This window comes from Pieris rapae, chromosome 1 (genome assembly GCF_905147795.1).
Source record: "Pieris rapae chromosome 1, ilPieRapa1.1, whole genome shotgun sequence".
NCBI lineage: Eukaryota > Metazoa > Arthropoda > Insecta > Lepidoptera > Pieridae > Pieris > Pieris rapae.
This window is the reverse complement of record NC_059509.1, coordinates 465,585-478,885: the sequence shown is the minus strand read 5'-3', so window position 1 is coordinate 478,885 and position 13,301 is coordinate 465,585. Positions and strand designations below refer to the sequence as shown.

Below are 13,301 nucleotides of genomic sequence, written 5' to 3'. Positions count from 1 at the left end.
TCATAGATGAAAAACAAAAGAAGTTTCCAACAATTTTATTTATAGACCACAAAACCAATGTTTCGATTAAAGTAAATATCCAACACAAATACTTTGTTCATAGGAATATTCTATCGTGATTTATTGAAAATGCTGAATTTTAAAAAAAGTGCCGAAGTCTGTAAAAATAAGCACCGTAGAAAAAGTGTACCAGAAATCCAATTGGAATGCGTATGTCTTAAACTATACATTTTCAAAAAATATAAGTCCACTTTAAATGATCCTATACATACAAAATAAGTTAGGATTTTGGCACTAAAACTAGAATATATAAAAAAAATCACAAGAGAAAATGCCGATAGGGAAATGAAAGACTGATATGTCTAGAGAAATATAAAAATAAGATTTATATCAAGTGTAGCAGTCGTTATATCAAAATAATATTCTGATATTTTGTTTCTCTATGTTAAAGCTCAAACAAAGTGGAAGTTAGGAAATCAGCTACGTGCCACGTTCGTCGATTATATTGCTCCTCGGGTTTTCTGAAATAAAAAACAAACATATAAACTTATAAGCATATCCACCGTCTTCTATGAAAGTTGAAAGTCTAGGTTCAATTCTCTGCCTGAAACCCTGTTTTAATGTTAATTTATTCACCGAAAAGGTATTTTTGAAAAAGCTCCGCTGATATCAAACAACGCTACGACATCTACACGAAGTGGGCGTTTCCGGTATTTGAAGAGTGCTATAACCAAAATCACTTATGGTAGAATTGATTTTATCTATTATATGATGTTTTAGTTAACAACAATAAATATGTATTGATCTCAATGGTTGTCTCTACCCAAAACACAATGCATTCAATAATTCTCGATACAAAAAAAAAACACAAAGCTTAAATTGCGTTACATCACTTGGCGAGAACTGACAATTTTATTAAATTTTGTATGTAAGAGTTATTTAGATAAAAAGCACAGTATCATCCGTCTCACTCGAACTTCCAGCAAACATTTCGTTCACCAGTCAGTCACCCTCGCTCCATTGAGGGGAGAAAGTGATCTCGTTTCTTACGCTTCTTCGCGCCAACGCCCGATATAATATTATAAATACGAGTTAAATAAAATACATTTTTGTAATGACAAACCACGGTTAGTTTATAACCAGATTCTATTGTCTGATTTGGTGGTTGATCTGGCACTCGTAATGTAAACCCATATTAATATATAATAATTTCATATTATACAATGAATTTCCATGTACTAACGCACCGCTCAAAGTGCCCTCGAGTTTGATCTGTAGATGTATTGAGCCTCGTGGATGCGCGGATTAAATCATAAATGTTTCTAGGATAGCGGGCTCTTAAGGTTCAGAGAACTGATGGCCGACCTCCAGTAATGGAGTGGCACTTGAAGAAGAAGGCTTTAAAGTCTAGTCTAAGGTTTTCCTTGAGGTTCCATTATAACCTTATAAAAACTTTTGTATTCTTTTACACTTATTATCTCTATTCATTACTGTATTTACACAATTAAAAGTAGTATTTTTTAAAGTAGTTTCAAACTCACAGTCGATGTCTTCACTGCGCCTGATTCTTGTATCTGTAGGCCAATACACTGGCCACGCCCACCAACAGACTTAGCAGCAGAGATCCCCACACTAACATCTGACGAACATCGAAAACATACTTTATATATATCTCTCTCTTTTGTTCAGTATAAGAATAAGATAACTATAGTTTCTCAGCACATATTTTACGCTACAAAATCGTAATCAGCGATTATCTTTATAGACTATAAATCTTAATAATAGAGTGTATAGCTTTCAAAACTTAGCAGTTAAAATATCAATTCGTACAATATTTGTTTAAATTCAACCTAATTGGGCAGATCTTTCCCGACGAAATAAATAAAAACAAATCGTAAAGTTTTCCACATAAATATATACCTACTATTATTCATAACATAAACTTGAAAAAAGAAATGCGTAACTCTGAAGTCTAGGCTAGTAACTAATGAAACTTACCTTGGCTCGGCCAGGATTTTTGTCCGGGGACGCTTTTCCCTGACCACCGGTGCCCAACATTCGCTTGGCCAGCTTCCTTTCTACCGACTTGTCTCTGATGGCCTTTTGTTCACACTTTTGTAACTCCTTCCTGACGCCAGTATCCTCGGGAGCTGCGGCCGCGGCGGCCCTGGCCGCCTGTAGGGCTTCGGAATTGCGCCCCATGGCGGTTAAAATACGAGATTTTCTATATAGCGCCTTCGCATTGTTCGGTTGACAAGTGAGTACTCTCGTTACGGCCTGAAGAAATGCAACTGAAATAAGATCATCTCGCTGACACTATGAGGTTTGCCGAAAACTTTTGAAATAGACTATTCAACCTGCAAGGCCGCATCGTACGCTCCGGCCCTCAACTGCGCAGCGGCCATATTGTTGTGTACGCGCATGCGTTCGTCCAACAAGGCCAGTAAAGCGTCAGAGGCCTGGGCCATCTCTCCGGTGGGCGTGGGCTCCGTGATGCCACCTTCGCTCTCGTCGAGGACGTCCAGAGCCCGTCTGTACAACTGCACAGCCAGTTGTGTCTCACCACGGCCATACCACCAGTTGCCTCGGCAACGACGGCGGATGCTAAAAGAACAATAATTATTCTATTGCAATCATTGCATTGGCAAAGGATCTATGTATATCACAATATGACATATCATGCTATTATTTCCATACAACTTTGTTCCATTTATATTTTAAAATGTTACTAATCTTGATTTTATATTATGGTAATGAAGTGTAAATAAATAAACATAAATTGGATGTATTTGCTATAACAATATTGCTTCCTTACATATTGTATATTGATAACTCAATTAGAAACATAATTTAGAAAATAAATAATAGCAAATTAATATCACATTACGTAATTTCTATTTTATATGTAAAATGCAAAATATTGTTCCAGAACCACTACACAAACTATGAATTAATAAAAAATAAAATTTTAGTCAATCTTCATATACATATCCTTGACATGTTATAAAATATTATAATTTTAAATTAGATTAAAAGCCATAAAAATGCAGAACTACGTGATTGCTCATAAATACCTAATAAGTTACAAAATTCAATATCGTAATGAAAAAAATCTCACCCGATTTCCATTCTTTCAGTAATTGTTAATGTTTCATGTTCTGGTTCTTCCTCCCAATCATGTAATTCTAATTTAACTTCTAACCACGTCTCTGGACCAATTGGTGGTCCCTCATATTTTGGACTGTTTATTTCTCCAACCAAACCCAAACTGTCTCCCGGATTTAAGCCAGTGTCACCGTAAGCAAATCTTGGAGCTATTTGTAGTAAACATATTTCACCTTTGTACATTAGTGTCAATGCTAAATCAAGACCTTGTAATATCTAGAAATATTCAAAAGTTGCATTAATTACAAGAAGCTGCATACAAGCATAGCATAGCAATTGAAAATTGAGTATGGAATACTACTATACGTTTATATCAATAATGTAAATAATAATATATAAATATACTTAGATAAGATCAAGATTTCAAGAGACGATAAGATAATTATACATAGATTAATAGACATTTTTTTTTTTAATTTTAGGTAAAATATTCACAACTTTTGGATGTACTGCATGCACATTCCAACTTGGTTAGCAAAGCGTTTCTGTTGAGATAGACCTATTTTTTGTACACTGGCTGAGTTCACAAGACTTGCTTGCTATATTGTAAGTTATAAGATTTAGGCATTAAAGTATAATTTTTTAAGCTTTTTAATGTAAGATAAATGGTGTGGGTATTATTTTGGTGTCCTATCAAATTAGTAGTAACTGTTAAGGTAGAATAATGTAGTGGAAGAAATATTATTTGATTTACTTCAAATCAAAAATACATATTTGCAATTAATTTAAGATAAAAATGAAAAGTTACAATTTCTCACAGATTAAGTAATTCATTAGTGTCTCAAATGGTGATCCACTACAAATTTTACAATAAAAAAATTTGATATTGAAAAATACAGAAGGCTCATAAAATCTATGACTTAGCTACAATACATACTTCATTATCACCCAAATATATCTTCACTTGGTCCCGCTTTTCTATATTTTCGTGTTTTCCATTCCTTATTCTTAATTCATAGCTTATCCTGCATATATCACTTCTTTGAGGCCGTAAGCCTTCCGAATCATCACCTTTTTTAAGTATCTTAAAAAAATATTATTCAAAATAAACATACAAATTAATTTAGAAATAAGAACGACATTAGGTTGATCACAAATATACCTTTTTCAAAATAGACCCAGATCCTAACAGATCTTGCCACTCGTTGGTTCCTGGAGCCTTTCCATCTAGCTTAATCTTCTCTGCAGCTGCTGCTTCAGCCAACTTTGCTTCCTCGATTTCGTGAGCTGCTGCTGACGCAAGGTCTTCAAATGAACTACTTTCAGACTTGTCTACTAATGTACGCTCGTCTTCACTCATCTAAAAAAATTATTACGCATTATTAACTTTTCTACGCAACAGTTAAGTTATCCAAGGATCTGTTACGTACAAAACAAACAACTAAAATATAAGAAACCTCATACCTTTCTACAAGATATCACAGAAATCACTTATTAATGAAACAGTACTATAAATCGAATCATCAATATATTTTAAAGGAATTATTTTTAATGATCAAAGTATTCTTTTTACGTGTGGAGATGACAATCCAACTTTTGCCTTACGGTTATCTGGAACAAATTGGAATTTACAAAAGACTTGAAATACAAATCCCTAGTCAAAGTCATATGAATAACGTTGACACTTGATACATATCGCTCTGTCAGTATGTTATCTCTGAATATTTTTAACCACAGATAAGTTACTGTTAATACTCTAAGATCACTCTTGGGATTTGGGATTGAGTACATTCTAAAATAAGGTATGGGCTTATCTGAGACACTGGGTATCTACTATCTAGATATGTTTTATTGCGAAAAACTGTTGGAAAAGCACTGAATAATTTTTGTGTTCTGTGTAAAATCCTTTGCTGATTGCTATTGCCTATATCTTATTATTGTAAATTTTCCTAACACTTTGTTTTTGCGCTCAATAATATACATAATATTAATTTTAATTTTCGTGTAGTGTTAATAAATAAGTTATTCTGTAATATGCAGAAATATGAAAAACTTGAAAAAATTGGAGAAGGTACCTATGGAACAGTTTTTAAAGCTAAAAACAAAGAGACTCATGAAATAGTCGCCTTAAAGCGAGTTAGACTCGACGATGACGATGAAGGAGTGCCATCTTCAGCATTACGTGAAATATGTCTCTTAAAAGAACTAAAGCATAAAAATATTGTTCGATTATATGATGTTCTTCACAGCGAAAAGAAGTTGACACTAGTTTTCGAACATTGTGACCAAGACCTAAAGAAATACTTTGATAGCTTAAATGGTGAAATAGATTTGGATGTAGTTAAGTCATTCATGTATCAGCTGCTACGAGGGCTTGCTTTCTGCCACAGTCACAATGTACTTCATCGAGATTTAAAACCTCAAAATCTACTGATTAACAAAAATGGTGAACTAAAATTAGCAGATTTTGGCTTAGCTAGAGCCTTTGGCATTCCAGTCAAGTGTTATTCAGCAGAAGTGGTTACTCTTTGGTATCGTCCACCAGATGTTTTATTTGGAGCCAAACTTTACACAACAAGTATAGACATGTGGTCTGCAGGTTGCATATTTGCAGAACTAGCTAACTCTGGCAGGCCTTTATTTCCAGGCTCTGATGTTGACGACCAGCTAAAAAGGATTTTTAAGCTACTAGGTAACTCTTTGATGTATTATTTAAAAGTTGATTGTAGCATATAAAATTAAAAGTCAATGTTAAGCACATTTATATTTAAAAATACTAACTGAAGCTAAAAACTTTATTATTACTATTTATGACAGGAACACCAAATGAAGATACATGGCCTGGAGTAACTCAGCTGCCAGATTATAAGCCATTACCAGTTTACCAACCAAGTTTGGGTCTTGCTCAAGTTGTGCCAAGATTGTCTGCTCGTGGGAGAGACCTTCTGGCTCGTCTACTGACATGCAACCCAGCATTACGGATGCCAGCTGATGATGCAATGGCACATGCTTACTTTCATGATTTGAATCCTTCTGTGAAGAATGACAGGTGTTAACAGTCAATACACCCTTATAGGTGTACTTCTGAACTGCTTTTTAGTGCTAAAAATAATGAAACTGAAGATGATGTACAGGAATACAATGATGAACAGTGAATTTTTTAAAAGTTTAATTAACAACTACTCATTTTGTAGTTCCTTAAAAAAACACATTAGTGAAAGTGTAATCAGTGTTAGGTATTAATTAGATTTGGATATTATTTGAAAAAAGATGCCAACATTGAAAAAATTATATATTATGTTTACAAGTTTATGATCAAAATCTTGATTTACTTTCTAATTTTAGAAATCTAGACTTTTCAATTACCATATTACATAAAAGTTTATTTATAACAATATAAGTATGAATGTGTATTATTTATAAATGTTAGTTATAAAAGTAAAAAGTCTCACTAACTAGATTCTTACACAATAGGAGTTTATGGTTGGCTCAGTGATTTTATTACATATTTCTATGAATAATTAGTTTGGTGACAACATCTAAATTTGATTGTTGTCACTGTCATTATTTTGAAGACAAAGCAGTGTTTGTATTGTCTTTTTATGCTTATTAATATTCTTGTTTATTATTTCTACATAGAAACTTTATAAAATCTCAAAATTTTGTGGAACTTTGAATAGCTCTACAGTTCAGTGTACTGTAGCTTTATGTTTGTCTTTTTATATATTATAAGATCCTTAATTGTTGATTAAGCCCTTTGAACATTTTTTATTAATTATTGTAGATACATCTTAGCTTTTAAATGCTTACCTTGGTAATGATCTCATTTTAACTTAACTGAGTAGTGACAAAATATTGTTAGATTAAGTGGGGCAAGTCTTTGATTCTTATAATCAATAGGTATTTTAATATGATTAAGCTAATTGTACAATATTTTAAAATAAATAAGAATAATAGATTGTAAATATTTTTTCTTAGCTTTTTCCTTTTTATAGGAAATAACTTCAACTCACATTTACTATTTCATGTTATCACAACATTTCCATTTCAGCTCTTTTCCTCTTTCTATGATTGGCTACCATAGTAGCAGTTGTCAATAATGATTCCCCTCTCTTCAGCCAAGAAGATAGAGCTTTTTCTGTTGCCATAGCTGCTACTGTATGATCTCTCTCACATTCTGACAATGGTTGTAAAGCATTTATAGAATCTGTTGCTACGCTACCTGATAGAATCATCTTAAATCTCTGTCTAAATGTCTGAAAATAGTAAATTTAAATTTATAACTACAAAACACAAATGGCATGAATTATATTTTTTTTTTAATATTACATACATTTACTAGAGTTGTTGCTACCTCCCCTTTTATATCATATTTTGCAACATAACACCCTAGTTCATAGAAGTATTGAGCCAATTTATGCATATCTACAGTACATGCATCAGCACTGAATATTTCTCTGTAAGTTTCTTTGTAAACTTTAGGCAAATCTACTGTTACTAGTGGTGGTCTCCTTGAAGATAAAGACTCAGCCAGCCATATAGGGATTTCTACACTTGTTCCAGCTTTCAAATCATCATCAGTACATGATGGATCCAGAAACCCTGTAATTTGCGAGTAAGATTATACATTGCTCATGCATAAATATAAGAAAAATAAAAACCTACCTAACTTTGGCAAATCGTGTAGAAATTTACAAGGCACTTTTTCATTACTAACTAAAATATCTGTGACAGATAGGTAAGACATTTTCTTTTATAGTTTAGAAAACATAATTTAAATTTAATGTTTTAAACTAACAACTTAAACACGTAAATATATACAGATTAAGTTAATAATTTAGAAACAACAGGCTAGCGGCTAGCCGGCAAATCGTGCACCAAATGTCATTCTCAATTCTTTTTCTTCATACAAAATACAAATTTGTTGTGTTTTATTGTAGCGTATCGTAGATTCGCACTAAAACGTACAGACTATATTGTGTACGATGTGTAGTTTAAAGTATAGACTGTCAAGTATAAGTTGGCGTTCCAGTGGCGGCGCCTCCTACAACCCTCTGTGTTGCCACTTTTTTTGTTTAGTTTGGATTGATGGATATTCTTAGATATTACATTAAAGGTAAATAAAAAACTCAATAACAAAAAATTATTTTTTAAAGTAATTATGGTCTGTTAGAGGCATTATTCCTTCCATGAATTCTTCAGAGTCATCTGTGTCAGAAGAATCTGAGTCGCTGCTATTCAAATCAATTAAAAATGGTTCCATTACTGTTTCAAGGCGGTTGTCTGTCATACGATAATTATTTTCAACATTTATAACGTGATTACAGTGTTTCTGCCATTCTTCAGCAGTTATTTTGGAAAATGCACTATGGATTCTCTGTTCCATGTTTTCAGAGAGGCCAGTAACATTTGTGTCTGTAAATATTCTTTTGAACGAACTCCAAATGAATTCTATTGCATTAAAGTCACAATGATAAGGCGGAAGTCTTACAGCCTTATGACCATGTTTCTTTAATATTTCATCAATTAAGTAGACATTCTCCTCCTCCATTCTGGAAGGTCCTTGAGCTGCTTGATTAGGGACTTCAGTTCTCGCTGTAAAATTACTTTCCATGATTTTTCCCTCTGAAACTATACGGTTCACGGTTCTTTCAGAAACACCTTAAATAAAACAAAAAATATTTTAAGTTATCCATCAATCACATTTACTTTCAAAAGCAATTATTATTTTTCCCTAAATTTGGGGATATAAATATCACTTTTAACTGGCAATACTTTACCTGTCAAAGCCGCTGTTCGAGCATTCACTTGTTGAAATGGAATAATCGGCCCATTGTTACGTTTCTCCTCTTCACAAAAACGTTTTACAGCTAGAATAATTTCTCTAGCTGCACTCCGCACTACTTTTGGCATGTTTCGTAATGATTTTTACACTTTAAAACACAAATTATTAGCACCGACACACGTGAGGCTACCAAGCTGTTAGAACTGTCAACACAACTGTCAAAATTAGTACCTTTTTCTGCCACACGCCAACTTACACATGACAACCTATATTTTCTATAAGATTTTGATGTATGTGGCATTTGGCAACATAAATACTGGGGCCGGGGGGCCTAGCCATCTTAGTGCCGAAAAGTTTTCGACCGCTAGGACACTAAGAAAAGAAGGAAACAGATGTCACTCAGAACAGACTTTTAAGACGACTGAACATGTATTTTTTTTTCCTTGGGCATTTTCTATAAGAATATTAATTAATTACTCTTGATCGAGAAGAATAAACCAATTAATAAAGATACAAATGGGTTGTGATTTATAACAAGATAGAAAACCCATAATAGCTTGCTGTCGAACAATTGTCATTGTTTCAAAGTTTACTGTCTTTTGACATTTCACTTTTATGCGACATAAATTTCATACTTTACAATTGACATTTAGTAAAATAAAAATGTAAATATAATTACTGATTACTGATTAGTAAAAAATACAACACAATTTAACATGTAGTAAAAAAGGTTAATCATTTACAAAATAACAATGCTTCGGTGTCTGCCTTTACGAATTTCTATTCGAGACAGCCTAATATTAATAATTTTAGTACTATTTAATACTGTTCATGTTACGAATATGGGTAATGCTATTTTTACTTATAATGCATATATATAATATGTAAATAAATGTATATATTATCTTAAGTTCAGATATTCTTGCAGCTAACAATGAAATGGATATTCAGAGTAAGCAAAGTAAAACAAAGGAAGATATTGGAAGTAAACTAGTTAATTTTAATGGAAATGATGATTATTTAAAAAGTTGTCCAACTGCAGATGAAGAGAATGAAATAAATTGCTATGAGCTAAATTATCCTTGTTTAGCTTGTGACAGGAGTATTGATTGTGTTTATGGAGCCCTTTTTAATTACACTTGCTATGTTAAAGCAAAGGTGACTTGCAAGGTATGTATTACATTAAAAGATGTTGCAACAGAGATTTGTATCCTTTTCATAGAGTGTAATACACACATCTATGTATTGTTTTAATAATTCACTGACATCACTTATTCAGACAGAACAGATTTTCTTAATATAAATTAAGTGTTTAAATTACTAAATATTATCACCTTTCATTATTGATAGAAATCAAATTTTTAGGGGACAAGATCTTTCAACAAAACAGCACAATGCAGATTTTGTTATCAAACTGATAAATGGGAGCACAGATGTGATCAAAAAGCTAGCTGTAATTCTTTGGCTTCCCCCATAAAGTATTATTTGTAAGTAGTCACTAAATAACATAAATTTTGAAGTGTTCAAATAAAAGTACTATTTTTAGTAAAGTTTATTATACAAATGTGGGAAAATACTAAATATAAATTAATACTTTATTATAAGATTTTTAACACTTTTATTATTGTTTAAATGTAGTTTTTGTTGCAGAACAAATTGTACAGTTTCTGATGATATTATTTGCTTAGGAAAGAGGAGGTTTTTGAAAAAAATTAAGTGTTCATGGACAGCTGGAACACATTGGGGCACTGCATTGGTACTTGCCTTGACTCTTGGTGGATTTGGAGCTGATAGATTTTATTTAGGACACTGGCAAGAAGGCATTGGAAAACTGTTTAGCTTTGGTGGCCTTGGTGTGTGGACGTTAGTTGATGCTTTATTAATAGGTATACACCACCTTGGCCCAGCAGATGGATCTCTGTATATTTAAGCAATAAATATTGTAAGGAATAGCCGTGAATTTATATTCATTTACAATGATTGTAAACAAGATTGACAAGTTCAGCTTTTTTTAGGCCAGTTAATGCTGGTAAACCATCAATACTATTAAATTGTAAAATTTCCTTTAACTGTGATACAGTGTACTTTTCAATTTGGTTTTTTGATAACCTTTCTCGAAACAAACCTAAATCTATATCAAGTTTTGATTTTTTGCTTCCTTCACTAGCAGTCTTTGAAGCAGTTCTTTTGGTTGCAAGTTCCCCAAATGGACCAAACATTTCTTCAAATAAATTTTCTTTAAGATTTTGAAAATAAATTGAGTTAGGTTTAGTTGTATCAACAAAAGGTTCAATATCCTCTTCTTCTAAAGCAATTGCTTCAATGGCTCTATATTCCGATTGTAACTTTGGATTTGCAAACATGTCCGGCTTATAATCAAATTGTATACTATTTAGTAAATCTTTCATCACAACTTTATGGGCCGGTTCAATAGAACTTTCATCTTCATCTTCAATGTTTAAATCTCTTATATTTTCAACAAATGGAATATGTATTACATCAAATCCAATTGCAACATCTAATCCATTTGGATTCTTACACGGATTCAGAGCGACAATTGTAGGTCTTGCATTTACTCTTGTACATAAAACACATATTGCAACCATATTAAGATCAGAGCAAGCCTTATGCATACTATTAAAAGCTACTGTCGATCCTTCTATATTGTTTTCAGAAGGGAATAAGAAATAGCTCATTTTAAGATACCATTTTTCTTTACAAATATTACCTACAGGTTTAAAACCTAACAGTCTCAACATAGGAGGTCCAAAAGGATTCTTCATTGATTTAATTTCATCTGTGCTGAATTCAACACGTTCCCCTCCATATTCTTGATAGAATAGAAGTTCAGAATTTAATAGAGGAAGTTCTTTGGAAGGAGAGTCTTTCGATTCTGTGGTAACTTTTGTCATTTTGGTGACATTAGTTACGACTGCATTGTTTTCTCTATCCAAATTAATTTTTCTGTGATGATTATAACCTGCTTTTTTTATAAGTGAATATACTCCTACACTAATTGAAAAGCCTTCAGCAATTTCAAAGCTCAGATTAGAAACCGCTAAGCGACGATGAGACTCTTTATACATAATCTTTTCAATTTCAAGGCTGTCAAAAATTGGTTCAGGTAATACAGGATCCTGTCCTTTATAAGCTTCTTTTAAAAAGTTTATATAAAATGAATCAATATTGTAGTCTGTCTGAGCTATATTGAGTATGACTAAATCAACATTAGAATCAGTTAAATCTCTTACACGTTTCAATGTAGGTGTCTGGTCGGCAACAATGGGTGTTTGTTTTAATTGTGTGAGCAAGATGACTTTATAAGATGATATTTGCTTTTTACAATTCGCAAATGTTTTACTACAATGCCACAGAACATCTGATAACTTTAATTCTTTAGCTTTTTTGTATATATGAATGTCCAAACTTTTAAGCCTTTTAAATTCTAACAGTGCTGGTAAGGAAAAAGGGATGATTTCTTTTACCCCAGGGGATTCTATTAAACTTTGGGCAGTATTTTTATCATCCACTCCATACAAATAAACGCCTAATAATTGACCACTACCACTCCTGAGGTATTGTCTGTATAAGCGACAAGTCGCGTCAAGAGCAAGCTCCACTACATTGTTATCCTCCAATAAGTTAATTAAAATCATTGTGGCCGGTATACCTCGATACGTTGGAACTTCACCAAGTTCCTCATCAGAATCCATTTTAAAATACTTGTTATTTCTTTATATTAATATGGATTGGAATTTGTAGGACCTTCTGGGCATAGAATGCTTTGTGTATGTCTGAGGTATTCTATGATTTTTTTCTTCTTTTTGGCTCTGGCACGGTTTATTGTATGATTTATCAACAATATCAAATGACATTGAAACAGCTTATATGAAGTCTAAACTCTAAAGGAAACGAGTCGGTCCGTCAGATCATGCTATGTCAACTAGGGATGCGAAAAAAATTATAGATTAAAATCAATGCGTGTAACATTTACGCGCGATTGAAGTAAAACTCCTTTAGCGTTAACCCCATATATCACTGAAATGAATTACCAACTTAAATAATAAATATCATATTATAATTTAATTATATTTATTATTCATGTTCTTCACAAAGATTATTCAAATACGAAGGTTAGATCAGAACATGTCAATAAAACCTCGTTAATGAATATTATAGAATGTCGCCAACATCAGAAAATGTATAACTAATTTACTTATTTTAAAAGTAATACTACATGTATATCTACAGATTTTCAAAAACTTTGCAATTTAAAATATTTTTTAATTCACTTTTCTATACTCTCATACAACTTTGTTTATTTTTATACACAATATACCAGATTTTTAGGATAATTAATTTTGTATTCATTTACGTCTTCCAAAATGGTAAAATACGAAACTAAGCGAAA

The 13,301-nt window shown here is 32.3% G+C and overlaps 5 protein-coding genes across 7 annotated transcripts; 2 read left to right on the top strand and 3 right to left on the bottom strand.

Annotated features, from left to right (window-relative positions):
• Window positions 1–20: 20 nt before the first annotated feature.
• LOC110995756 (peptidyl-prolyl cis-trans isomerase FKBP8) lies at window positions 21–4,742 on the bottom strand. Its single transcript, XM_022263067.2, has 8 exons — window positions 4,570–4,742; window positions 4,268–4,465; window positions 4,043–4,189; window positions 3,119–3,381; window positions 2,358–2,604; window positions 1,999–2,277; window positions 1,542–1,639; window positions 21–521 (listed from the first exon to the last, which is right to left on the bottom strand). The coding sequence occupies exons 2-7, from the start codon at window positions 4,463–4,465 to the stop codon at window positions 1,553–1,555; spliced, it is 1,221 nt and encodes a 406-aa protein (XP_022118759.2). The 5' UTR covers window positions 4,570–4,742; the 3' UTR covers window positions 21–521; window positions 1,542–1,552.
• Window positions 4,743–4,907: 165 nt separating this feature from the next.
• LOC110995770 (cyclin-dependent-like kinase 5) lies at window positions 4,908–6,161 on the top strand. The gene is made up of 2 exons (XM_022263085.2): window positions 4,908–5,797; window positions 5,923–6,161. The coding sequence occupies exons 1-2, from the start codon at window positions 5,140–5,142 to the stop codon at window positions 6,159–6,161; spliced, it is 897 nt and encodes a 298-aa protein (XP_022118777.1). The 5' UTR covers window positions 4,908–5,139.
• LOC110995771 (DNA replication complex GINS protein PSF3) lies at window positions 5,851–8,011 on the bottom strand. Of its 2 annotated transcripts, none has more exons than XM_022263087.2 (4): window positions 7,771–8,010; window positions 7,439–7,707; window positions 7,119–7,361; window positions 5,851–6,138 (listed from the first exon to the last, which is right to left on the bottom strand). In XM_022263087.2, exons 1-3 carry the CDS (start codon window positions 7,850–7,852, stop codon window positions 7,137–7,139), a joined length of 576 nt encoding a protein of 191 aa, XP_022118779.1. In that variant the 5' UTR covers window positions 7,853–8,010; the 3' UTR covers window positions 5,851–6,138; window positions 7,119–7,136. The 2 variants fall into 2 exon arrangements, with proteins under 2 accessions (XP_022118779.1, XP_022118778.1); XM_022263086.2 differs by having other exon boundaries at window positions 6,095–6,207; window positions 7,771–8,011.
• Window positions 8,012–9,543: 1,532 nt separating this feature from the next.
• Window positions 9,544–10,842, top strand: LOC110995762 (TM2 domain-containing protein almondex). Of its 2 annotated transcripts, none has more exons than XM_022263075.2 (4): window positions 9,544–9,736; window positions 9,819–10,060; window positions 10,256–10,377; window positions 10,541–10,842. In XM_022263075.2, the coding sequence occupies exons 1-4, from the start codon at window positions 9,643–9,645 to the stop codon at window positions 10,818–10,820; spliced, it is 738 nt and encodes a 245-aa protein (XP_022118767.1). In that variant the 5' UTR covers window positions 9,544–9,642; the 3' UTR covers window positions 10,821–10,842. The 2 variants fall into 2 exon arrangements, with proteins under 2 accessions (XP_022118767.1, XP_022118766.1); XM_022263074.2 differs by having other exon boundaries at window positions 9,807–10,060.
• On the bottom strand, window positions 10,727–12,839 carry LOC110995761 (ATP-dependent DNA helicase ku70). Its single transcript, XM_022263073.2, has one exon. The coding sequence runs from the start codon at window positions 12,601–12,603 to the stop codon at window positions 10,858–10,860; it is 1,746 nt and encodes a 581-aa protein (XP_022118765.2). The 5' UTR covers window positions 12,604–12,839; the 3' UTR covers window positions 10,727–10,857.
• Between the last annotated feature and the right edge of the window lie 462 nt (window positions 12,840–13,301).

Bases quoted from the DNA above. Each gene is read 5' to 3' on its own strand.
- LOC110995756 (XM_022263067.2), bottom strand. From the start codon at position 4,465: ATGAGTGAAGACGAGCGTACATTAGTAGACAAGTCTGAAAGTAGTTCA. The intron at 3,382-4,042 runs GTATGTATTGTA...GAATATTTCTAG, and splicing joins TATATTTGGGTGATAATGAA to ATATTACAAGGTCTTGATTT. The intron at 2,605-3,118 runs GTGAGATTTTTT...TTGTTCTTTTAG, and splicing joins ACTGAAAGAATGGAAATCGG to CATCCGCCGTCGTTGCCGAG.
- LOC110995770 (XM_022263085.2), top strand. From the start codon at position 5,140: ATGCAGAAATATGAAAAACTTGAAAAAATTGGAGAAGGTACCTATGGA. The intron at 5,798-5,922 runs GTAACTCTTTGA...TATTTATGACAG, and splicing joins AAGGATTTTTAAGCTACTAG to GAACACCAAATGAAGATACA.
- LOC110995771 (XM_022263086.2), bottom strand. From the start codon at position 7,852: ATGTCTTACCTATCTGTCACAGATATTTTAGTTAGTAATGAAAAAGTG. The intron at 7,708-7,770 runs GTAGGTTTTTAT...CGCAAATTACAG, and splicing joins ACACGATTTGCCAAAGTTAG to GGTTTCTGGATCCATCATGT. The intron at 7,362-7,438 runs GTATGTAATATT...TACTATTTTCAG, and splicing joins TAGCAACAACTCTAGTAAAT to ACATTTAGACAGAGATTTAA.
- LOC110995762 (XM_022263074.2), top strand. From the start codon at position 9,643: ATGCTTCGGTGTCTGCCTTTACGAATTTCTATTCGAGACAGCCTAATA. The intron at 10,061-10,255 runs GTATGTATTACA...TCAAATTTTTAG, and splicing joins AAGCAAAGGTGACTTGCAAG to GGGACAAGATCTTTCAACAA. The intron at 10,378-10,540 runs GTAAGTAGTCAC...TTTTTGTTGCAG, and splicing joins TCCCCCATAAAGTATTATTT to AACAAATTGTACAGTTTCTG.
- LOC110995761 (XM_022263073.2), bottom strand. From the start codon at position 12,603: ATGGATTCTGATGAGGAACTTGGTGAAGTTCCAACGTATCGAGGTATA.